The sequence below is a fragment of the Odocoileus virginianus genome, chromosome 10 (genome assembly GCF_023699985.2).
Source record: "Odocoileus virginianus isolate 20LAN1187 ecotype Illinois chromosome 10, Ovbor_1.2, whole genome shotgun sequence".
NCBI classification, from domain to species: Eukaryota; Metazoa; Chordata; class Mammalia; order Artiodactyla; family Cervidae; genus Odocoileus; species Odocoileus virginianus.
The window spans coordinates 42,017,183-42,042,856 of NC_069683.1; the positions used below are offsets into that span (position 1 = coordinate 42,017,183).

General features: G+C 48.0%; 1 protein-coding gene across 8 annotated transcripts in view; it reads right to left on the reverse strand.

Moving 5' to 3' along the window:
- The window catches only part of GRAMD1B (GRAM domain containing 1B), a 184,639-nt gene that overhangs the window by 54,649 nt on the left and 104,316 nt on the right, over positions 1 to 25,674 (reverse strand). Inside the window, exon 1 of one of the 8 annotated variants that reach the window (XM_070473456.1) lies at positions 14,130 to 14,254. The exons of 6 other annotated variants lie outside the window; for them this stretch is intronic. Coding sequence is in view for 1 of the 2 variants with exons in the window: in XM_070473454.1 (XP_070329555.1) it covers positions 14,016 to 14,062 (47 nt within the window). In the remaining variant the exon portion in view is untranslated. One more of the 8 variants, XM_070473454.1, reaches the window with a different exon arrangement.

Here is a 25,674-nt window from a genome sequence, read left to right on the forward strand (position 1 = left end):
CTCAACATTCAGAAAACTAAGATCATGGCAGCTGGTCCCATCATTTCATGGGAAATAGATGGGGAAACAGTGGCTAACTTTATTTTTTTGGGCTCCAAAAATCACTGCAGATGGTGACTACAGCCATGAAATTAAAAGACACTCTTTGGAAGGAAAATTATGACCAACCTAGATAGCATATTAAAAAGCAGAGACATTACTCTGCCCACAAAGGTCCGTCTCGTCAAGGCTACGGTTTTTCCAGTGGTCACGTATGGATGTGAGAGTTGGACTGTGAAGAAAGCCGAGCGCCGAAAAATTGATGCTTTGGAACTGTGGTGTTGGAGAAGACTCTTGAGAGTCCCTTGGGCTGCAAAGAGATCCAACCAGTCCATCCTAAAGGAGATCAGTCCTGGGTGTTCACTGGAAGGACTGATGCTGAAGCTGAAACTCCAGTACTTTGGCCACCTCATGCCAAGAGCTGACTCTTTGGAAAAGACCCTGATGCTGGGAGGGATTAGGGGCAGGAGGAGAAGGGGACGACAGAGGATGAGATGGCTGGATGGCATCACTGACTCGATGGACATGAGTCTGAGTAAACTCCGGGAGTTGGTGATGGACAGGGAGGCCTGGTATGCTGCAATTCGTGGGGTTGCAGAGTCGGACATGACTGAGTGACTGAACTGAACTGAATACATTATATTTCAAAACCTACAGGTTTTAAAGCTAAGCATGACCTTAGAATTTCTGTAGAAAAAAAGGAAGACAAGGATTGGAGGGGCTAGTGGACTAAGAACTCCCCTTGTAGATTTCAGAATTAATATAACCAACTCTTAATTTCATGTAAGAAACCTGAGAAATAGAGGTTAAGTGCCTGGCCTAGGTGACAGAACTTCTTACCTGGGTCTTCTGTTCTACAAACATACACTGAGCACCTGGCATAATCCTAGGCATTCAAGTTCAAGTTCACACTGGTGAGTGAGAAAGGATCTTTATACTTGGGATACTATCATCAGGAAGAGCTAGACACATGTTCCTCTCATTTTAATAAAAGCGACAAGCACTGTGACAGGAGAGAGGAAAGGAGTCTTAGACAGGGGTCCAGAAACGCTGCCTTGAAGATATGGTCCTTGGGACTTAAGCTGGGTCCTAAAAATGTGTCAGAGTGAGCCAGGTGAAGGGCATGGCAGTAGGAAGGAAGAGAATGTTCCTGAAAAATCAAAATATGTAAATAAATAAGCCAAAACATCAGCAAGAACAAAGGTACGCAAGCCTAAAATATAAAAGAGCATGGAGTACAGAGCACATTACAAGAAACTCTGTGCCTCTGAAGCATGATGTATGTAAGTGAATATTTAAAAAAAGATTCTTGTCATCATCAGCTTTCCCCAATTATAGGTCAGCTGAGACGACCTCCGCTAGTCACTTTCAACCCATTACAAGGGGCCCAGAGGAGATTCACTCACTTCCCATCTCTCTTGTTTTAAAACCTCCAATAAGACTATGTCACTCCTCTCCTGGTTACCTTGCTAACAAACAGTACTTCCTAAAGTCTGACCACAGTCCCACATGCTACAGTTTGGTCCTGGCTTCGCAGTGTTAGGTCTGCCTGAAGTCCCTGAGAAACAGGGGCCCAGGGAAAGAGGACCAAGGCCCTTGGCTTTCTGTGGCGACTTTCCTGACTGCATCTCCCACCCCCACTGGACACACGGGAGCCACAGCCCCCGTCCGCTTGGCATCCTGTTCCCATTCTCCTGCCCAGCGTGGTCGTGTGGGCCCGGGTAGACAGTGCCAGCAAGCCAGCTTCCTGATCAGCTACCCACACAGTCTCAGATCCCCGAGCAGAACAGGCCCGGTGCTCCTCATCTAGGTTAACTTGTTTGCTTGCAGTGAAGTCAACTGTTTCTACCCCAGAGATTTCAAGGTATGTACTGGCCGCCCCACCCCCAGCAGCTCCATCTGGGCTCTCTGGCCACAGAGCCTTCCAGCCCTGGCTCATCCCCAGTCAGACCCCTCCTCCCAAGCCCCAGATTCTTCATGTTCACTTCCTGGTTCCCCCTGGGCCCAGCTCTGCAAATACCTGGCTGATCAAACTTAATGGCTGTCATAGTTACAATGTGCGGTATAGGCAATTTTTAAAAGACTGCCCGACACATTCCAGGGCACCCTGGCCTGATACAGCATTGGATTAGAAATTTAGAAAGCCAGTTTCAACTGAAACAATTTGCCTGGGCCCTGCAGGGTCAGGATTAATGCCAGCGTGTGGAGTCAGCAGGCTCAGGGTCGATGCCCAGCTCTACAACTTGCCGTACAAACCTGGCCCCTAAGCCTTACTTTCCTCATGGGACAAATGAAAACCATGGATACCCATCTCAGAGGACTGCTGTGTTTTTTTTTTGGTGTTTGTTTGTTTGTTTTTCCATTTATTTTTATTAGTTGGATGCTGTGTTAAATGAAATAACACAAGTGACACAGATCTTTAGTGCAGTGCCTGATACGTAATGAAGACTCAATAAATATTTCTGAGCTGATAGTATTAAGAAGGTTTTTGATCCTCTCTGTAAAAACTGGAATAAACTATTCTTGCCCCTTTCCCTCAGAGTGGTCTATGAACATGCTTTGAATGATCCCAAACATTACTTCCCATCAAAGTCCAAGGGTCAATTGCTCAATCATGTCCGTCTCTTTGCGACCCCCTGGAGGGCAGCCCTCCAGGCTCCCCTGTTCATGGGATTCTTCAGGCAAAAATACTGGAGTGGGTAGCCATTCCCTTCTGCAGGGGATCTTCCTGACCCAGGGATTGAACCCAGGTCTTCTACATTGCAGGCAGATTCTTTACCGTCTGAGCCACCATGGAAGCCCTATTACTTCCCAGTGAAAGGCGCTCAGTCATGCCAGATTCTTTGTGACCCCATGGACTATACAGTCTATGGAGTTCTCCAGGCCAGAATACTGGAGTGGGTAGCCTTTCCCTTCTCCAAGGGATCTTCCTAGAGTGGGGACCAAATCCAACTGGGATGTTTCCTTGAAGTGCAAAATCCCAACCACACGCCATTCAATAAGTGACAGTTTCCAGGAAGCCATCTTGTGAATCTGCATTGGAAGCAAGCACCATAGCTCATTCTGACGCACTCCAAAATTTGAGAACCAGTGTTCCCAAGTACCAAGTAAGTATCAAGGGCTAAATCTGCTTGTAACTCTCTTTAGTATATTAGCTGTTCAGTGTCTATGGGGTGGGTGGACTCGCTGGAACAGAAAACCAGTTGAGCTGGTCGGAGGAACTGCCAGTGGAGAAGACCCCAGGGTTGCCGGGGAGTGGGCATGGAAGTGTGGTTCTCAAAACTATGGACCTCCCCAGTGCCTCAGCGGTAAAGAATCTGCCTGCCAATACAGGAGACACACGTATGGTCCCTGGGTTGGGAAGATCCCCTAGAAAAGGAAATGGCAATGCCTTCCAGTATTCTTGCCTGGGAAATTCCATGGACACAGAAGCCTGGTGGGCTACAGTCCATGGAGTCACAAAGCATCAGACACGACGTAGTGACTAACCAATAAAATGACACAACACAACTTTTGGTGCAGGAGCTTGATAATTAATTAATCATGAGATCCCCCGCCCACAGCCATACTACAAGCACCTCATCCCTCCCTGCCTTCAGGATTGAGTTAAAGCTAATTCTGATATCCAGTTGTCCCTAATTCCCAATGGCTGACTATTCTGTTAACCAGCCACGCACCTCCCATCCCCACGACAATTCGGAAGTCTCATCAGTAATCCTCCTCACTTCTTTATAATAGCACTGCAAATATCCATGCAAATTAGCCAGCTCCACTCTGAATTTTCCTATAGCACATGTTACAGTGTCTGAGACAGGAAGGCCCACAGGTGTACTTGCATAACATTTGCATGAAATTTCCATGCTACCTGCAAATGCCTCCATTAGATCTGTCCACCTAAACTGGATCCAAATTCAGAGTTTACGAGAATTCCCTGAAGATGGTTGATTTTCGATTCCTCTCTGTGTTCCTGCTTGTCACGTAGTGGCTCTGTACCCATAAATGCACACAGCGTGGAAGATGGGAAGGGCAGACCCAATCAGAACTTTGTAGAGGAAGAAAAATGGCCCAAATCACAAATCCTAATTAGGCTCCAAGCTCCCCTTGGGCTCTCCTCCCTGGAGAGCAAAATACCAAGTCATTTAGGAAAAACAAAAAATTTCCCAGGCCTGCTCAGTTCTTCTTACAATGTCTAGAGTTCCTGGTCTTGGCCTCCTTTACCCCTGAAAACAAAACCACAGTCTCAGGGATGACTGTTCCAGAGAAAGAGTCAGAAGGGCTCATTTGATCCAGTCCTCTCTGTTATGGATGAAGTACAGGTCCAGAGAGATGATGTGCCTGTCCGCCAAGGGGTTAACAGGAAGCTGGATGGGGTGCTCAGTAGGGGAAGTCTCGGTGGCATTCCCCCCTCCCCATGACTTTTAGGACAGCAGATGGGGTGGGGTTTTGAAAGGACAGAGAATGTACTACAGTTCCCCTAAGAGGACCGCCTGGTGACCATGTACAGAGCTCACTCTTAGAGAGCCTAGCACTTACAACCTAGACCTGGCAGCAGCTTTGCCACTGGGTCCAATTCCTTCTTTAAGGGAGAAAAAGCCAACGGAGTCTTGAGTGTCACACTGTGATTACCTGGTTGAAGAGAGGGGCCAGACAGCCTCTAAAGAGACGCCCTTTTGTTGCTGTTGGCACTTTTTGCTGGTCTGTTTTATTCTTGCCTGGAGAATCCCAGGCACAGAAGGAGCCTGGTGGGCTACAGTCCACGGGGTCACAGTGGAAGCGACTCAGCATATACAGCATGCGTTGTCTATGGCACAGAGGCTCTCTTTCCAACTTGCGCTAAAGCAGGTCTCTCTCAGCCTGGTTCCAGCACACCACACTTTGGCCAGAATGTAGCATCACGCTACATCTCAGCAAGGTTAAGGATAATGCTCTTCCTTCCTATCACAGTTCATACAATGCAGCTTCAGAGCATGACACAGAATGGGTCTCCCCCCACTGCCAGAAGATCAAGATTCTGACAGAAATGAACAGCTAGTTCCCTCTTTTCTGTTCTAGCAACTTGCTGAAATGCCCTGGGGGGCTTTCCAAGTTGGGCCTTTGGGTGAAATAGACACAGTGTTCAAGGACAGGTTCTGTTTGAAATTTAGAACCAAGAACCCAGAACTAGATTGTTGCCAGATCAGACCAAGGGCAGGGACACTTTACAAATGGAAGCTTGACAATTCTCCAGACTCACTATCTGACCAATGGTCACCCCAATATTGGCTCAAAGGGTCCACATGGCCCAGCCCCCACGCCCTCTCTGCACTCTGTCCTCTCTGGTCCCCATCTCTGTAGCTACTGTGTAGATAATTCAGGGCACTTTTTATGGCCAACAATTTCCACTGACTCATTCTTCCATCCCTATCTTGTTCAAGTACCTATGGAAAGTTTTTTTTTTTTAAATCTTACAAAAGGAATGAAAGGTAGCAGAGCCCATCCAAAACATCTGCAGCCAGCTGTCTAATTTAATGCCTTCTAGGTACATACTTGGAGAAGGAAATGGCAAACCACTCCAATACTCTTGCCTGGAAAATCCCATGGACGGAGGAGCCTGGTGGGCTTCCATCTATGGGGTCGCACAGAATCGGACACAACTGAAACGACTTAGCAGCAGCAGCAGCAGCAGGTACATACTAGATGGGGGCCTCCCAGGTGATGCATGGTAAAGAATCCACCTGCAGATGCAGGAGACTTGGGTTTGGTCCCTGAATCAGGAAGGTCCCCTGGAGGAGGAAATGGCAACCCACTTCAGTATTCTTGCCTGGGAAGTCCCAAGGACAGAGGAGCCTGGTGGGCTACAGTCTATGGGGTTGCAAAGAGTAGGACACAACTGAGCATGCACAGCAGGTACATACTAGATACATTCTCATTAGGGAGTTAACTTAAGTCTGGAAGAAATTACTTGTGGAGAAGATCTTAGCAGTGACTTCAGTTGTTGATGAATTTATTAACTGACCAATTAATGAAAAGGTAAGGTCCATGGACAGTCTTTGGCCAAGGAGAAAGGCAGAAGGGTATCAGTTACCCTTTTACTGGTGTTTCTGGTCCAGAGAGGTGATGGGTGAAGAAAGGGCCAGAGACTGGGCAAAGGTTGCCTGCTTTTTCCAACACAAGCCAAGGAGGACAGATTTTTCATCACAGTGGCCGCAGGCTCCATCCACCCCACTCCCCCACTCCCTGGCTTTCCTGAAGCTTCTGTTCAGCCCAGAGTTTGGAATTCAATCCAGGAACAGGCATGACAAACACTATTTTTCATTTCCATGGAGACCAGGGCCTGCAATAGAACCAGGACTCCATGCCTGAAATGCCAAAACAGCCTGACCCACTTTCCCCCTTCCTACAAAAACAAAGTAAGTTCATTTGAGTCCTGCCAGAGCTGAGGGACAAGCCACAGCACCAGCTACTCTACAGACACTTCAGAGGAACAAATGATGACAACCTTTGAAAACTGATGACGCTACAGAAACAGTGGACGTGAACTGTTTTGCCCAAAGGGTGCACAGGGTTCACCAAATCCATTCTGTGTCCTTTTCCTCACCTTCTGGAGGGATGGACTTGATGACCAGCAATCCACTCCTGGGATCCACACTCAGGGATCTACCTACTCCCTCAACGTCTCTTGTACCACTTTCTCCTTCCCTCTGTTCTGGCCTCCTTGGACCTTTCTGTTCCTCAAACACACCAAGTTCATCCCTGCCCCAGAACTCTCACCTTACAGTTCTGATTCCTTTTCAATGTTTAAGTCAAAATTCAAATGTCCCCTCCCTAGAGTAGCCTGTCTTGAAAACCACTGCATCAAAAAAAGAAAGAAAACCACTGCATCTACTGTGCCCTCCCTGTCGCCTAGTGGTCATCCTCACATCACTGCATTTCCCCAGTCCATGGCAGTTATCAAGAGTGGAAGTTGTGTTATTTGTTGTCGTTCAGATGCTTATACTGGACTGAACACCCCATGCGGGCTGGGGCCTTGTCTATTGTGTGGTTCCCCAGTGCCTCTAGCTCAATGGGATCACAGATATGTAATGCACAAATAAAGGAATGAGCTCATTCAACAACCACTGTTCAGCTACTCCGTTAAGAGATTTCTTTCTCAAGCTTGCCCCAGATCTGCCTTCTGAGAACACCAGCCCATTGGTTCTTATTCTGACTTCTGGATCCATGAAAACTAAAATGTGACATCACTTCCAGACTTTGCTGGCCTGGTCACTTTGTCTAGACATAAGTGTACATGTCTGAGTTTAAATTCTGTGCTGTTTTGTGTACCCTTGAGAAAAGTCTCTTTATCTTTCAGTGTATCTGTGTTCCTTGCCTGTTGGATGATCACAACCTAGCTTACTAGGATGGGGGACAGAAGCTTAAAAAAAAAAAGGCAGCAATCCCCAAAGTAAAGGGGTCCCTATAATCTGTTTAGGGAGGGAAAAAGGGGGTTAGAAGTAAGGAGAGAATTTCCAGCTAAGGAACTGCATCCTGTTTCTACATTCTGTCCTGTCCATGAAGCAAAGACAAGGAGTAAAAACAGAAACTGCTGCTATTCACATCTTCAGCTAGCCCCCACTTCCACAGGGCTAGGAGGATAAAGACTCAACATGAAGCAGAAAATGCTGAAATGAAACACAGGCACTTACTGGTGATGGACAATTTCCCTTCCAACGCTATTCACAGCAGGACAAACCTAAAGTCTGGGAGACAGTCCTGCGGGTTTGCAGGCAGTGCTGGCTGAATTGATCTATAATGACAGTCTGCAGTCTGGAAGCGGCCTTAGTGGTCATGCAATCCCACCTCCCACTGGATGCAGGAGTTCCCTCTTCGAGGCCCTGACAACAGCCACCCAATCCCCACTTCAGGTTTCCAAGGAGAGAGCACCCACTAGGTGGCTGCATACATATTAGAACAGCTCCAGAGTTTTAAGCACCATGGTCCTTAGTTCTCCATGATTCTTGGTGATCATTCTCCATCCAGCTATCTCTGAGCTTTACAGTCTTTAGAAATTAAGCTAACTTTGCTGACTGGATGTCATTAAACAAGTAATTACTGAACACCTACTATGTATGCGTCTCCTACTGTGTTTTACATATTCACCCTGAGGGCCCTATGGGACAGCAACTGTGTTGTGGTTCTTTGTAGATACACAAGGATTAAATACACATCATTAAACACGATACTAAATACACAAGAGAAACTTAATACATTTACACTTGACCATCAATCTCAATCAAATATAAGTACAATCAACTCAAAATATTTCTGAAGCCTCAATACCATAAACCACTGGGACAAGGCAGGGAATTCAAATGAATAGAACTTCTAGCTTCTTCTAAGTTTGATCCATAAGGGCCCCACCCCCAACCTCTGCAACAGAAATGTTGCTACTAAAACTACAAGGAGCTCGTGCAGAATCCATTCGCTCTTTCATCTGTTCATCCATCCATCCATCCATCCACCCATCCAATTAACAGCTGAAGAGACACATTCCAAGCCAGATAATGCTTTAGGCATGAGGGACTCAGGGTTTGCCTCTAAGGAATCCACCACCTGTGAGAGAGACAGATGTGTAATTAACTAACCCTGCGGTAAGAGCTACATGGAGTCAATCAAAACAGTTCCCCCAGTCACCCGTCAAGGAAGCCAGGCAGTCCTGGTTCGGCTCCTTCCCTGTGTGTGAAGTGAAGCTCGCTCAGTCGTGTCTGACTCATTGTGACCCCATGACCGCATGGACTATACAGTCCATGGAATTCTCCAGGCCAGAATACTGGAGTGGGTAGCCTTTCCCTCCTCCACGGAATCTTCCCAACCCAGGGATTGAATTCAGGTCTCCTGCATTGCAGGCAGATTCTTTACCAGCTGAGCTGAGCCACAAGGGAAGCCCAAGAATACTGGAGTGGGAAGCCTATCCTTTCTCCAGCAGATCTTCCTGACCCAGGAATCGAATTGGGGTCTCCTGCATTGCAGGCGGATTCTTTACCAACTCACCTATCAGGGCAGCCCTCCCTGTGTGTGATCTGGGAGCAAATCCCTCCTCTCTGTACTTCGGCTTCAGCCTGTGGGAAGACTGAGTGTGAATGTGGCCTAGCCCCCCAAAGAGAAGTGGGGTGGGGGTGACAAAAAGCATATACAGGACACACTGTGAACTCCTGAGAGTAGAGTGTTCTCTGAGACAGAGGAACCCAGATCTAAATCCAGCAAAGGATCCAGAAACAGGATCCGGGCAGTCTGGTGCGTGTGTGTTAGTCGTGTCTGACTCTTTGCAAACCTGTGTTTGCAAAAACTACAGTTTGGCCTGGTGCACTGGGAAGACCCAGAGGGATTGGGTGGAGAGGGAGGTGGGAGGGGGGACTGGGATGGGGAATACATGTAAATCCATGGCTAATTCAAATCAATGTATAACAAAAACTACTGTAATGATGTAAAGTAATTAGCCTCCAACTAATAAAAATTTAAAAAAAAAAAAAAAAAAAAAAAAAAAACTACAGTTTGCAAAACTGTAGTCCGCTAGGCTCCTCTGTCCACGGGATTTTCCAGGCCAGAATATTGGAGTGGGTTGCCAGTTCCTTCTTCAGGGGATCTTCCCGACCCAGGAATCGAACCCAGGTCTCCCACATTGCAGGCAGATTCTTTACCATCTGAGTCACCAGGCAGTCTAGGCCCCTAGTTAATTCAGCATCACCAGCTTTCCCTCTGGTCAGGGCCACACCATGGTAGGGACCAGAGGCCGGGGCTGTCTGTCAGGAGGAAGTCCCAACCAGGCAGGCAGTCCAGGGGGTGTGCAAAGTGTAGGTCCACAGGGTTACAGAGCAGCCGTCGGCACGTCTTTCCCTCCTGCGGCTCCTCCCTCACCTCGCTGTCAGAGCTGAGCAAGTGGCTAAACCCCTTCAGACCCTATGGATTCAAACCCAGTTCTGACTCACTTTCTGCTAGAGAGCAAACAAAACCAGAGCTGAAGAAGAATCATTACGTTGGGCTTCTCAAATGGCTCAGCGGGTAAAGAACGTGTCTGCAATGCAGGAGACACAAGAGATGCAGGTTCGATCCCTGGCTTTGGGACAATCCCCTGCAGAAGGGCATGGCAACCCACTCTAGTATCCTTGCCTGGAGAATCCCGTGGACAGAGGAGCCCGGCGGGCTGGAGTCCATCGGGTTGCAAAGAGTCAGACACAACTAAAAAGGCTGAAGCAAGTAAGATCATAGAAATTTCAGAACCAAGAAGTCTGTAGGAGATTCAGCCAATCTGCCCATTTGTAGGCAGACATCTATGTCACCCAGAGAGACTGTACTCTCATATAAATATATTCAGAAGGGGAGTGGGAGGGGCTTCTCAGATGCTCACAATAGCTTTGTATCCTGGGGCTTGCCTGGTGGTCCAATGATGAGGACTTTGCCTTCCAACGCAGGGGGCACAGGTTCTATCCCTGGTCAGGGAGCTAAGATCCCAGAGGCCTCATGGCCCAAAAAAACCAAAACATAAACAACAGAAGCAATGTGGTAACAGACTTTAAAAAGGGTCCACATTAAAAAAAAAAAATCTTAAATAAAATGTATCTTGAGCTGGTGCTGGTTACACAGGTGTGTTTAGTTTGCAAAAATTTATCAAGCTCTATGCTTGTGATATGTGCAATTTTCTGCATATATGTGTGTGTCTATTATACTTCAATAAAAAGTTTTAAACACACAAAATTTTAATAAAAAAAAATTTTTTTTTTTTGGTTGAGCCACGTGGCTTGCAAGATCTTGGCTCCTTGACCAGGGATCAAACCTGAGCCATGGCAGTGGAAGTGCAGAGTTCTGATCACTGGACTGTCAAGGAATCCCAATTTAAAAAATTTTTAAAGAACATAGAAACTGAGAGATGAATGTCTGCTCTTATCAGTAGCCTTCTTTAAAATAAAATACATTCAGAGTACAAAATTCCAGGGCTTTCCTCTATGATCCTTCTCATTGTCTCCTGCAACCATCAGGAAGTTCTTTGTGATTAAAAAAAAAAAAAAAAAAAAACCTTGTTATAATGCACTCAACGCCATTTTCTTTTATTCCAGCTTTCCCAGACTCGAGGTCGGTTCATTAACTACAGCACCACCTCTGTTCCTATTCTCCCTCCTTTGGATGGAATGAATCTAAGGCCTCAAACCTATTTTTAGAAGTTTAAAATAATTTCTCCTACATCTCCACCTGATCTTTGTTTAGAGTCTACCCCAAGTGACAGGGAGAGAATTAACTGATGATGTAACTCATTTCGCCTTTGGACAACTGTTCTTATTTTAAGCTCAATCTGTTTCCTGTGGCTTCCCACCAAAGGTCCCATATATCTACCCCTTTGGCAGGTGTAGAATAAATCACATTTCTCTTCCAAATGCACTTTTAAAGTGGCTTTTGTGCTCCCTCAGCCTTTTCTCCTTCAGACTTGCTAGTCTCTCCAGCCCACCCCTCAGCCAAGGGGTTCACTCTCCTCTGAATGAATTCCAGTTCATCTCAATCCCCCTTTAACTATGGAGCCCAGAAATGGTTGTAGAACAGCAAAGAAGTTTTCTGATGAGCTCAGAATAGAGCAGAACCATCACTCCATGTGCTCTGGAAATGAGACTGCAAACATATATTTTTGGAGTCATCTTCTGAATCAGAGGAATCTAGAATTAGTCACTAGTCTCTTATGTATCTCTGGCTACAGCCTTGGGGCTACAGAGAGCGCACGTATGCACACAGTATGCTTGTATCCCTACAAGAGACACTCCCCGTGCCCTCCATTCCTTCCCCCTACTGGACAAACTCAAGTTCTGGTGGGATGATAAAGAATCCACCCAGCTCTCAGCCCAACTCAGGTTATACTCCAATTCTGAACCTTTATACGAGCATCTCCAGGTAGGATATGAAACCACGGCAATGCTCTCAAGTGCAATGCTTTCCTCCTTTTAGTCCAAACACTTGCTCCTTGGACCCTACCTGCCTGACTTTCAGAAAAGCTGAGGTTTCGCCTGGCTGGCCAAGAGCAAAACAGTGAGGTTCTGTCTGAGGTCACTAGGAAAACTGAATTCATTCAGCCCTCTCGTCTGTCACCATATAGAAGGGGGTGTGTGTGTGCAAACATGAGCAAGGTGAAGGCTGCTCACGTCTTTCACACTTTCCCAGGGAGGGCTCAGGTGATCATCAGGCCATTCTAATCAGGACTAATTCACAGGTCAGCAAATCATGACCCAAGGACCAAATCCAGCCCACCACCCATTTTTTGTGACCTATGAGCTAAAAATGGTTCTTAACATCTTTAAATGGTTGGGGGAAAAAAAAAAAAAGAATATCTTGTGATGTGTGAAAATTATATGATATGGAAATTTCAGAGTCCATAAATGAAGTTTTATTGGGAACACAGCCATGTGCGTTTGTCCTTCTATGTCTGTGGCTGCCTCTGCTGTACAAAGTAGTGTTGAGTCATCGCAACAGAGACGGCCTGGGTCACAACACCTGAAGTATCTATGCTCCGGCGTCTTACAGAAACAGCTGGCAACCCCTGCCCGAACAGTGTGTGACCTTGAAAGATCTGTGCGGTGCATCTGCCTCTCCTCTGTCAAGCTGGGGAGGAGGCTGTGTCTGTGTCCCACCAACAAGGCACCTGTGCTTGACAACTCCGAGGTGGAGGAAGGGGGCTGCAAGGGCCAAGAAAGGGAGGAGCTTTTCTCCCAGGTAGGATGACAGAAGTTCCCACGCCTTCTTTCTCTCCCAGAGGGGTACCACCGTCCACGGCCTCGACACTGACATACTCCAGCCACAGTAGCTCCCTGAAACACCCCTTTCTCCTCCCTTCCTCCAAGGCCAGCTCCTTCCACCCAGGTCCTAAACTTCTCCAACCCACAGAGTGCTATCCAAGGCAAAGGAGGAAGGCATGCCCACCTCCAGGCTAGCCGGGAGTCGGAAGCGGAGGAGCCAGGGGGTGTCCACAGAAGCAGTTAGCTGCAAAGTGTCAGAGAAGGTAAAGAAGCGAAGATCCCTTCCCCCCAGCCCTGGCTGAGCGCCTGGCTGAGTCTCCGAGGAGACAGAGCTTCAAGTCCTGCCCCATCCTCCACTTGCCTAAATCAAGCAAATAACTAACAATGCAAGGAGGTGTGGGGGAGTAAGGCCCAGCCACTGGGTATCTATTTTCTGAAAACACATGGCAAATCTCTGAGCCAAATGCCGGCTAAGCCAAAGAATAAACAAATCCCTTTATTTCCCTGAGACTGGAGCTATCAACTTGCCCTCTCATCCTCTCCTCCCTTAGCCAGAGCCACCCATTGGAGAAGCAGGATCTATCTGTGTGTGAGAAGGCAGCCTCACCACTGCTCTGGTCATCTCTCCCCCACCAGGGGCACCCCAGAGTTAAGTCCGTGCGTGCAGACCTGGAGGAGCACATGGCCTGTCCACACCTCCCCCAGAAGCTCTGGCCAGGTCGCCCCAGAATGCAATTCTCTGCGCTCTTTTCTCCAAGTTACAGGACCTTGAATAAGTCTCTCTGGCCAAGGGGACTCCCATCAGCCTGGACCCCACCCCTCCCTCCAGCCGCCCTGGGCCCACCCCTCCGGGCTCTTCAGCTAAGCTCAGGCAGTGCTACTCTGAGGAAGGTGAGGAAGGGGGAGAGAAAAGGGCCAGGGAGGAAAAAGAATGCGGCATCTCTGCAGCATGATGTCACACCGGCTGCTTTTGGATCCCCCTTGCCACAGAACAGAAGCAAACAACATGGACTCCGGAGTTACTGTGCCTGGAAAGGTCTGTGTTCTCGGCGGTTCCGGCGGCCTGCGCCAGCTGGAATCAGCACGGCAGCCAGAGAGGCAGGCCCTCGCTCCAGCCCCCGGGGCCCCCATCCGACCCCTGGGCATAGGCGCCCCCCTTCCAAAAAAAAAAAAAAAAATGCGCGGAGGAAACAAAGATGGACTGACACACACACGCACACACAAGCGTCAGCACGAGCGAGCACTAACCTGGCAGCCATTGGGAAGGCAGTGGGGCCCGTGCAGAGCTCATTCATTCATGCACTGGGCAGTGGGGGGCGGGGGCGGGGAGCGGGGGCCCCGGGGGCGCCGGAGGGCACGCACCTCCATGGCCATCCCACGGCCCTGGGGCTAACGGCGGGGGGCAGGGCGCTCACAAGCTGGGGGAGCTTCCTTTCTCTGCTGTTGCCAACCGCTCTGGAATGGGAAGCATGACTCCCCGTCAATTTCTACCCGCCCGCGCCCCCCCCCCCCCCTCTGCGGCCGGTATTTGGCGTGGTCTTGCAGTCGAACCAGAACCACCGCCGAGCCCCTCTCTCCCGGCCCTCACTCCCTTTCTCTCTCTCCTTCGGACTCCCTCCCAAGACAGCTGTTCCCGGATCCTGCACGCACGCGCACAGCGCACAGACACACTCAGCCACGCACCCCTCCGGCGCGCGGACACACTCGCACACACGCACGCAGACACGCGCGCGCACACCCCGCCGCCGCCTGCCGCTTTACATAAGCAACTCTCCGGTGCAGTCAGCTTGCTCGCTCTCAATTATTCATGCCACCCTGGAGGACGGAGCCGCTGGGGCGGCGAGCACCGTTATTTCCTCTCCATCCCCCAATCTGACAAAACACAAGATGATGCTCCCGAGAGATTCTGCTCCCTTTGCTGCCACCAATTATTTACCAGGTGTTGCCTATTAGGTCAACCTGTATCAAGGAGGTGATACTAAATCAAAACACAAGTGCCTGGCTCAAAATAGAGCCTTGCATCTTTCAAAGGATGACAGCTGCGCTTATTGCCTGAGCCTTGGGAACAGAGGAAGGGAAGGCAGCGGCACTGGAGACCACAGAAAATGGCAGGGACTCTTCAGGGAAGCCTACCCCGGACTTCCAAGGCAGCAGGCTGTGATACCTGTGGGTCAGAGCCTTAACAAGTAAAACAGTTACATCCACAACAAAGCACGGTCATCTCAAACTCTAAGAGGCACCTCCAAGAAAAAAAAATTTTTTTTTTCTCCTGTCTATTCACTGGAATGGGGCTTCCCTGGTGGCTCAGTGGTAAAGAATCCGTCTGCCAATGCAGGAGATATGGGTTCAATCCCTGGGTTGGGAAGATCCCGCAGAGAAGCAACCCACTCTAGTATTCTCGCCTGGAGAATTCCGTGGACAGAGGAGCCTGGTGGCCTACAGTCCGTGGGGTCAGGAAGAGCTGGACACAACTGAGTGAAGGAACAACATTCACCAGAACGCAGCACTGGTACTGAAACAGTCCAGGTCAATATTCTTTCCGATGAGAGGTATTCTATTCAGCAACGACTTTAATATTGTGAATGTCATTTACGACTTACAAAGCACTTTCATTCACATTAATTCATTTGATTTCCACAAGAATCACCTACATAGGCTTTGTTAGGATCACAGCTAACAGAAGGATGCTGAGCCCTGGAAAGGTGGGAGGTCTCATGGCAACAAAGGCTGAGCTGGGAATCCGGGCCACCTGACCTGAAATCCCATAAAACCCCATGGATGACTGTCAGAATTCAGAGTACCACTGGTATTTTTTGAGGGGAGGAGCAAAGTGATCCAAAACCTGGACCAAAACAAACAACAAAAGCAATGGTGACAGCAGCTCATTGTTTCTCAAACTTTAAGGATCTTAAACCACAGATTTTGATGTACTAAGTCTAGGTGAAGGCCCAAGAGTCGACCGTTCTAACAAACTCCCAGGTGATGTCCATGTTGCTATTCCATGGGTCACACTTTTGAGAAGCAGAGGATTGGTTTATGCATTCTCATTCTTCAGGTGTCCCTAAAGGGCAGAGTTTTGTCTGCCTGCTGCAGCTGCACGGGATAACATGCTGAAGGTGAGTAATAATTATGATCCATCGATGCCACCTGTGTCCTCACCAGACTCAATACTTCTTGGGCATCTGTTGGCAGAAAGTCTCATTCTGGGACTGCCAAGCCCTATCAGCTCATCAAGAAAGGTCTTTCTGGGATTGTTTCTACCTGCCACCTGTCAAGAGAACAGCAGCCTCACAGCATCTAGGAAACACCTAGGTTTGGACTGTCTGGCCCCCACCTCATTTACCTAGAGGAATTTCAGTGCCAAAGAAAGGTATCCTGGCAATGCCTTGGGCCTCAAGTACTGCCCCAGTTCTACCTGCCTGCACTCGTCTGGTCAAGTCTGGCTTCTTCTGAAATGCTGACCACTTACCCACCTCCCCTTCTGTTACTCCAGAAAAAGACCTCAGACTCGGGTCTAGTCTGCATTCAGAGCTGTGTTTTGCTGCTTTCTGGCTCTGTGACTCTCGGTTGCCCATCTACCCTCTTCACAGACTCATTTTCTTCATCTGCAAAAGCCAAAAATAGGTATGTCCTCTTGTACATGGTTGAAAAAAAATGACAGAATAAAGGTACGAGGAGGCTGGTTATGTCCCCCACCTCTGACCTTATAACTGTAGTACAGAATATAGAATTTAATTGTAGCTTTTGTTGTTCATGCTGTTGGTTTTATATCCCTAAGCTTGTAGGCGACTTCTTTCATGTCCCTCCAACACGTAGGAGTACTGGGTACAACAGAGGTATCAGTAAATATCTTTGCACTGACTGTCCCATCCTCCACTAAGATAGGCAACAAAAGGGTTAGTGAGGCCAAGCTGCCCACACCCTGGTCTTACCTTCTCCACTTATTACGTGACTGGACAAATCATACTTTCTGGAGACTTTGCTTCTTCCACTATGAAATGCACAGATTTCACCTTTCTTCTGAAACAGCTCTACATAGCCCGATAGTGTTAGTATCTACATGATTCAGATCAACAGCAGTGAGTTAAAAAGGCAGATGCAGAGATCAGACAAAGGTCCGTCTAGTCAAAGCTATGGTTTTTCCAGTAGTCATGTAAGGGTTGGACTGTAGAGAAGGCTGAGCGCTGAAGTACTGATGCTTTCTAACTGTGTTTTTGGAGAAAACTCTTGAGAGTCCCTTGGACTGCACGGAGATCAAACCAGTCAATGCTAAAGGAAATCAACCCTGAATACTCATTGGAGGGACTCATGCTGAAGCTCCAATACTCTGGCTAAGTGATGCGAAGAGCCAAGTCATTGGAAAAGACCCCGATGCTGGGAAAGACTGAAGACAAAAGAAGAGGATGACAGAGAATGAGATGGTTAGATAGCATCACCGACTCAATGCACATGAATCTGAGCAACTCCAGGAGACAGTGGTGGACAGAGGAGCCTGCAGTCTATGGGGTCACAAAGAGTCAGACACAACTTAGCAACTGAACAACAGTATAAGGTTAATGAACATTAGAGCATGTTTCTGAAACCTAGGCCCCCTCAACGGAGTCCTATTCTCAACCATTAATTGTGTATGAATAGACAGCTACTGATTTGTCATGAGGCGGGAAGGGGCCTTTTCATACTTATAGTGTTTACAGATTGGCACTGCTTTGCTCATCCTTCCTGAAGTCACAGGACAAACTCCAAAGAGGCCAGCTGAACCTCAGAGAGTTGTCAGTAACCTGAACAAAGCTGACTGGGCTTCCCCAGATGGAATTCCTGCCCCTGACTCAAATCTCCACATTTCAAGGGCTGAACAATTTGTTGCCTAAATTCCCAAACTGCTTTTTTGTAAATGAATTTAGGAAATCGAGGTAAGAGTAAGGTATCTTTTTCTGAATTAAACCTTTCCCTCAGAGATATGGAAAACTCACATGAGTTTCTATTTTTGAAAGGAAAAGCGGTTTCTGAGAGCCTTGTGCAGCATCAAAAGCACTTTCCAGAGAGCACCCTGGAGGGATCGGGGAAGAAAAAGAAGTTAAGGCATATTTGCAAATCCAACTGAACCAAGTGGTTCCATTCAATCCAGTCCCATTCAATCACATGCTATAAAAAGAAGGTCGGTGCCTACATGGTATCTTGTTCACCTCAAGTGCTTAACAGCTGTTTTGGATAAGAATGAAAGGTAGGGATGATAAAGATAAGGTCTTATCTCTGAATCCTATGCCCACCCCCAAGGAAAACAAAAGAATTTTTAACATAGCAAATACTTCAAAGATTTAAACTAAATCTGAATTTATTGAAAAATGGGCCACGCATGCATGCTCAGTCTCTTGAGTCGTGTCTGACTCTCTGCAATCCTATGGACTGTAGCCTGCCAGGCTCCTCTGTCCATGGAATTTTCCAGGCAAGAATACTGGAATGGGTTGCCATTTCCTCCTCCACTTCCCGACCCAGAGATTGAACCTGCAGCTCCTGCATTGGCAGATGGATTCACTAGTGCTCCCCACCCCCCGGAAGCCCCTTAATTACGGGGAGTGATAGGCTAAAGGGAGTCTGACTCTTATCATCCAAAGCACATGTGCTTTTCTAAAGCATAAACATCTAGGAGATTCTGAAATGTGTGGGGGTAAGTCAAGGAAGGAAAAGGAACAAAGATCTATAATGTTTACTGAGAATTGACCATGCACTGGTCACGTATTTTATTTTATATTTTCTTATGAAACTTTAATCAAACAAATGAAGAAACCGAGTACAGAAACCCATCCTTACCCAAGATCACACAAATATTTCTAAAATCCACATTTTCAAGCCACACCATGCTACTTCCATAAATAAACCCCTTACTATAGAAAAGGCACTTTTAAGTTCCCTGCATTTAATCATAACTGGTTATTATCACAATATTGCATTTAGTCCTCAACACAACCCTGCAAGGTAAGTTCTATTCTTCCTACTTAGGCGAGTTGTCAGTTTATTGCTCCTCAGCTCCATATCCACCCTTCTTTGCCTCGCCTTGTGATGCTGGATCTGTACCCGCTTTGCCAGCCACCCTGTGAGCCTCTCTGGCACCCCAGCCTGCAGTCTCTCAAGAACTGTCTGTGTCTTATGCTGGGTGACAGCCACACCCATCCAATGACCTCTGAATCGTACTTCTGTGTTGGGGCACACTTACAAATCTGTTCCTTTGTTGGGTGTTCTGCCTCAATCCTAGAGGCCATGCCTGCTCCCTATCTCTGTTACTCCTGCATTCTTTAGAGTCTGCTCTACTCATTTACCCATTAATGATTCTTCATGTTAAATTTTCCCTGTTCAACGTATTGGTGTGGTCTCAGTCTCCTGACTTCTCACTGCTCTTCAGGGATGAGCAAACAGCAGCTCAGAGGAGTAAGACACCGCCCTTGTCAGTAATAATAAAATGGCTAAAAGCTTCTAGAGCAAGGGTCCTCAGCCTCTGGGATCTAGTGCCTGATGATCTGATGTGGAGCTGATATTTTACAATACACGCAAAGTGCACAGTAAATGTAATGGATATGTGCTGTGCTATGTGATAAATTGTTTCAGTCGTGTCCAGCTCTTTGCGACCCCGTGGACCGTAGCCCACCAGGCTCCTCTGTCCATGGGATTCTCCAGGCAGGAATACTGGAGTGGGTTGTCATGTCCTTCTCCAGGGGATCTTCCTGACCCAGGGATTGAACCGGTGTCTCCTATGGCTCCTGCATTGGCAGGCGTGTTCTTTACCACTAGTGCCACGTGGGAAGTCCTAGATATCAGTAACTGGCTGTGATCAATTAATTGTAAACACCACGGCCCTTGGACCAGCTTGAATGCATTTAAATCATCCCCAAACCATCCCCCCCATACCCCCTCCCCGGCATCTGTCCGTGGAAAAGTGGTTTTCCATGAAACCGGTCCCTGGTGTCAAAAATGTTGGGGACCATGGCTCTAGGGCATTCTAGGAGCCAAATCATTTTTATACATTTAATGTGTACTCCCTCATTTACATCACATCAACCCTCCTTTACAGATAAGGAAACTGAGGTATCTAGGAGATTAAATAATTTCCCTGGATCACACAGCAGACAGAGACCAGAGTTTCTGACCCCACTGTCCATTCTTGGCCACGCTGCCATCAGTTGGCTGTGGTCAGAGAGAAAGGGGGTCAAGGAAGCACAAGTGGGACATAGAAACACAACAGTCTTCCATGAAGTTTGGAAGAGAAAAAGAAATTAAATTGTTAGCTGGAGAGGTCCACGTATTCTCTGAAGAATTCAAAATATGAGGAGGGACCATTAAAGGTCTTTTAAGTCAGTCTCTTAGTGTAAAAGACTTGGTGTACCCTGGTCATCAGATACCCGGGAGACCCTATTAAATATCTCTTTTGGAATGAGGGCTTGTCCATGTTTTATGAACCATTAATGTAGGAGAACGGATGATTCACAGGTCCCCACTCTGCCCTCCCTGAGGTCCAAACCCAGACTTTAATCCAGGGAAGCTGGGTTGGGGGTTCTGAATGAGTAGATGGACTGCCTGTGACCCAGCTGTAACCCAAGACCTCTCATGAATACTGCATCTCTCACATGAGGGGCAGTGATGTCTACATAATTAAAACCTGAAGCAAGAAATGGCCAGAAGGGTGGGGAGAGAGGGATGAGGATTCAGATAGATCCAGCACCACTCACCCTACACGGCACACTAACACCTCCACTAAAACAGTGCTCACCGGTCAGACAGACTTCAGCAGGATAAAAGCTTTCCTGATAGTCAAACACACTTCAGCAGGACAAAAAGATCCATCCCCTGGCCCACTGGGAAGAGAACTTGCCGGGGATGGGGCTCCCTCTACAATGCTAGTCAAAGCCCATGTCACCATGCCTGCTGACACTACCACTTTTCTAGATGTGTGCTCAGTCGCTCAGTGGTGTCCAGCTCTTTGCAACCCCATGAACTGTAGCCTGCCAGGCTCCTCTGTCAATAGGATTCTCCAGGCAAGAATACTGAATTGCTATCTCGTTCTTCAAGGGGATCTTCCCGACCCAGGGATTGAACCCCCATCTCCTACATTGGCAGCCAGATTCTTTACCAAGGTGCCACCAATTTTCTTGTAACTCTATCTAAATAAAATAACTGACTCCTGAGTATCACCTTCTCCTCTTCTAAATGATCCTGACCATCACTCCTAGATTTTCAGCCAGGATCAAATATAAATCCACAGAATGATCTATACCAGTGACTCCCGAACTTTACTACACCTTGTAGTTTTTACACATCCCAATGTCCAGTCCCAGCCTGTACCAATTAAATCAGCGAGTCTGGGGAGTTAAAACTGGGTTTCTGTATTTTTTTTATGATCCGAATGTGCAGCAAAGTTTAAGAATCACTGGTATATAAAATTTTAATCTCAATTCACTTTTAATGTAGTACAGACATTCTTCTGAAAGTATAGTCTAGTGATCTGTATTTTCCAAAAGTCAAACTTTTTTTTTTAAACCAAGACATTTTCCCCTCTCTTTTTAGAATCTTCAGAATTAGAGTGGGTGCTTGGTGGTCATGGCAAAAATCTACACAAGATAACAGTCCTTGTGTCCTGCCCCAGACAGAAAGAAAGCCCAGACCCCCACATTACACCTCACATGTGGAAAGGATTGGGGGCAAGGAATTGGAGTTGATTCCTGGGGAGAGGAAAAATGGGATTAAGGCCAATGAAGATAATCTATGATCATGATTCAATGGGAAGCAGTTGGTAAGAAGAGTCTGTGTGGATCCCAGGAAGCATTGGGAAGTGAAAGTAGAAAAAGTGAGGAGGCCAACAGATCTGATCTGCAACTCAGGGGAAGGACTTGGTCTCGCAGAAGAGGGACCATCCTTAGGCAAGTGTCCTCTTTCCTGGCGAGCTGAACTGCCCAAGCAGGAAGGCCCGCGAGGAAGAAACTGGCAGGAGGGTGGCTGCAAGTGGGGTTGGAGACCTTCAAAACACAGGCCCAGAGATAAGCTAATTATTTGATTATGCAAATGAAAGTTTAACTTGCCCACAAACCCCAGGGTTAACATGGAAGAGGATTAAATAATAATACACCTGCTCTATAAGAAGGCGATTATGAGGAAGAAGAGACTTAAGGCCAAGTGCAACATCCTCGACTATGAGACACATGTAATGACACTACAGTGCGGTGGTTATCTGCACACGGCTTCCCTTTCAGACACAGCACTCATTTCCTGGCTGCCTGCCTGCAGGAAGCGCTGCCAATGGGTCACACCTGAGCTCCTAAAGGAGCCCTGCCCTTGAGAAGGCTTAAGGAAGAGGGTGGCCCCCTTCCTAAGAATGTGCTCAGTTGTTCAGTCGTGTCTGACTCTTTGCAACCCCATGACTTGTAGCTCATCAGGCTCCTCTGTCCATAGAATTTTCTAGGCAAGAACACTGGAGTGAGTTGCCATGCCCGCCTTCAGGGGATCTTCCTGACCCAGAGACTGAACCCTCATCTCCTGCTTGGCAGGCGGATTCTTTACCACCGAGTATCAGGGAAGCCTCCCTGAGAACAGACAGAACCAAACGGCTGGTCCACTGGCAGGAGAGGGAAACCTTCCCTTTGCCTCGGTTTGGGATGATTCGGAAGGGGCATCCAGAACCAGAGCTGTCCCTGGGGCTGGCCCAGGTGCATCAACCTTGAACTTCTCCATCTACCCAATCTCGAGTCCCTTACCCACTTACAGGCTTGTTCCCAAGAGCACTTTCCAATAAACCTCCTGCAGGAAAATCTGTCTCTATGTCTCTTCCAAGGTCTCTTTTCAACCTAAGACACACACCAATTACCATGAAGGAATGTGCAAGTAGCGAGGTCACAGTCCTGTCACAGGACTGTCCCTGGAAGTGTAAGAAAAATGCCAAATTTCAGGTTCAAGAATTCAGTACCAGTCTAGAAGTTAGAGAGAGAGAGAGAGAGATGGACCTGGCCACTTGGGACAAACAGAAGACCATGCTATGGTTTCTACCTCTGTCCAACTCCAGGGAGACTAAGCCCCCTTCCAAACCACCTCTTTGTGGTGGTAACTGACCTCTCCTTAATCCTGGATTAAGGTCTTAGAGAGGGACGCCTGTTTGCTGGTGCCCCAGTTAAGATGTTGACACGTGGTACTTAAGGACAGATCTTGAGTCCTTCTGGCCGCTGGCCTGAGCTAAAGTCGCATGACCAGCCCCTCCATCTCCCTCTCCCCCCTGCCCACTCTCCCTTTAACCTAGAGAGAACCAGCCAGCTTTGGCAGCTAATAGAGCTCACACCATGGTTAGGCGCCTGCACAGCACTGGAGGGGTAGGGAAGAGACGGGAGGAGCTCTGGGCTGGGGCGGGGTGTTGGGGGGATGTGGGGGGATGGTGACGGAAGGATCTTAGTCACAACAACAGCCCTGCCCTAGCTCGGGGTCCCTGGTGTGTGCCAGGGAGGCTGCAGTTGCCTCCTGGCCCCACTCCACACATCGTGTCTCAGGAGTTTGGTTGGTCAGTGGAACTGGGACAGAAGAACCAAGTAGAAAGAAAGCCCAAGGGCTCACTGGTCACGCCCCCTGACCCAGCTCCTCTTGAATTCACTGCAGACTCTCCGGAGGGTAACTTTTGGAGGGTAATGGGGCGGGCTCTCACAGGGGCGCTGAGAACCCGTCCCCCATCTCCCTTTCCTTGGACCCTGGAGGTGCCACCTCCATCCAGTCTAGCTTCTGCAGGTCTGTCCAAGCTGCTCTGCAAGGCTGCAAGACCCTGCCTAGGCTCCCCGATGACGTGAGTTGCTCCCATCTGTGGACATCTTTTCCATTCACTTCTCCATACACATCCGGCCCGGCAGCCAGTCTGCTCAGCCACCCTCCCCAAGGGCAGCACTTGGGCTGCCCTTTTGGCCACTGTTCCCAAGACAGGCCTCCTCCTGGTTAGGGACACAGTGTATACTTGACTCTCACTGAGGACGATGAAGGCTGAGGAAGGAATTACTGACCAGCCCCAATCCCCAAACTCACTTTATAAGACAGCACTCACCTTCACCAGGTACAGGCGCCCAAATACACCTTCAATGTATCCTACCTTTTCTCCAGGACTCAGGTTCCCAATTTGTTATAAGAAGCAGTTGGTCTAGGGACTTCCCTGGTGGTCCAGTGGTTAAGAATCCACCTTCCAATGCAGGAGACACGGGTCCCATCCCCAGCTGGGGAACTAACACCCTCCATGCCTTGGAGCAACTAGGCCTATGGGCCACAGCTAAGACCCAATGCAGCCAAATAAATAAATAAACAAATGAATTTTTTTTTTTAAAAGAAGAGGTTGGTCTAGACAACCCCCTAAGTTATTTCCTGTTCTAGAGGTCCATGACTATTCTTTACTCTCACACATCTCCAAGTGTTAATAATTTCCAAGAGAAAGAAAAACAACAAAAGAGCCCTGTGGCCACAGACTGAGGCAGAACAAGGCAGCAAGGCTGACCAGAGCAGCCAGGGCCCGTGACCAGCCATGGGGTCTGTTCTCTGTATACTTTGTCTCTTCTGAGCACATCATTGCTTCAAGCCATCTGCCTCTCTGCTCCCTTCCCCTGCATCTCCTGTCTCTCCAGAGAAGAAGAACTAAAACGCTGTGAGGGCGGCTGTGTCTGGCAGCTGGGAGCCAAGCCTCATTAAAGAGTTTGGACCTGGCCTTGACCCTCCAGTCAAAATCTGATGAGAGCTGGAAAGGAACAGGTAGGGACCAAACTAAGAAAGTGAGCAGCCACGGGGCAAGCTGGGGATGCTGACTCACCACACGGGCATATGCTGTGACACCCCGGCGTTACCATGTGATCCAACCAAAATCAAATCCAACCAACACCAGCTTCCTTTCTCAAGATGCACATGCTGTTATTCATTCAGCCATGCACCCCAGGTGCTGAAGAGTCCTTGATGTCAGGCGTACTGCAGAATAAGCCCTGACATACGCTAAGAGCCTTTTTCTACAAAGTCTGAAGAATATACAAGGAGAGTGGGTGAAGATCACAATGCTCAGCATGGACCAAAACGATTGGGTTGGCCAACATGTTCATTCGGATGTTACAGGAAAACCTGAATGAACATGTTGGCCAACCCAATACAATGTGGCTGTGAGAGTAACTCAGGAGACATCGGTTGGATCCCTGGGTCAGGAAGATCCCCTGGAGGAGGGCACAGCAACCCACTCCAGTATTCTTGCCTGGAGAGCCCCACAGACAGAGGAGCCTGGTGGGCTACAGTCCATGGGGTCACAAAGAGTCGGACATGACTGAAGCGACTTAGCATGTAGAGCATGCATGTGAGAGTAACTACAATACACCTGGGCTTCATCCATAGAAGCAAGTGAAGGGAGGTAACAAACCCCCTGCAAATAATACCTAGAAAGAGGACTCCTCTTTACAAGGTCCACTGTTCAGATAAGATAAATAAGACAGTGTGGATCTTGACAGCCAGCCCTATGACAAACCGTAGAGTAACCGGGAATGTTTAGACTAAAGGAGAAATGCCTTAAAGCAAGCAGGACAGCAAATATTTGACAAAAGGAAGAGAGAGAAAAAGCCAAAGGAGAGAAGAGTCCCATGTTTTGTTTCTCTAGAGAGACGTTACCAGATTGTATAACTGGGTTTGAAGGAATAGGGAGCTTTTGAAGAGTAGAGGGTGTGCTTCCAGGCGAGAGGTTGATTTCATATCCTGATCTCCATGTTGGTCCAGAAGATCTTATGAAAAGTCCCAACTCTGAGACATCATCTGTGGCTGAGCAATGCCCCATTGCAGATGACACCCAGTGAGCCTACATGGTAGGGATAAGCACAGGGCCTTCTGATTTCATCCTGGAGACCAGTAGGGAATCTCCATCTGCTCTTATTCTATAGAT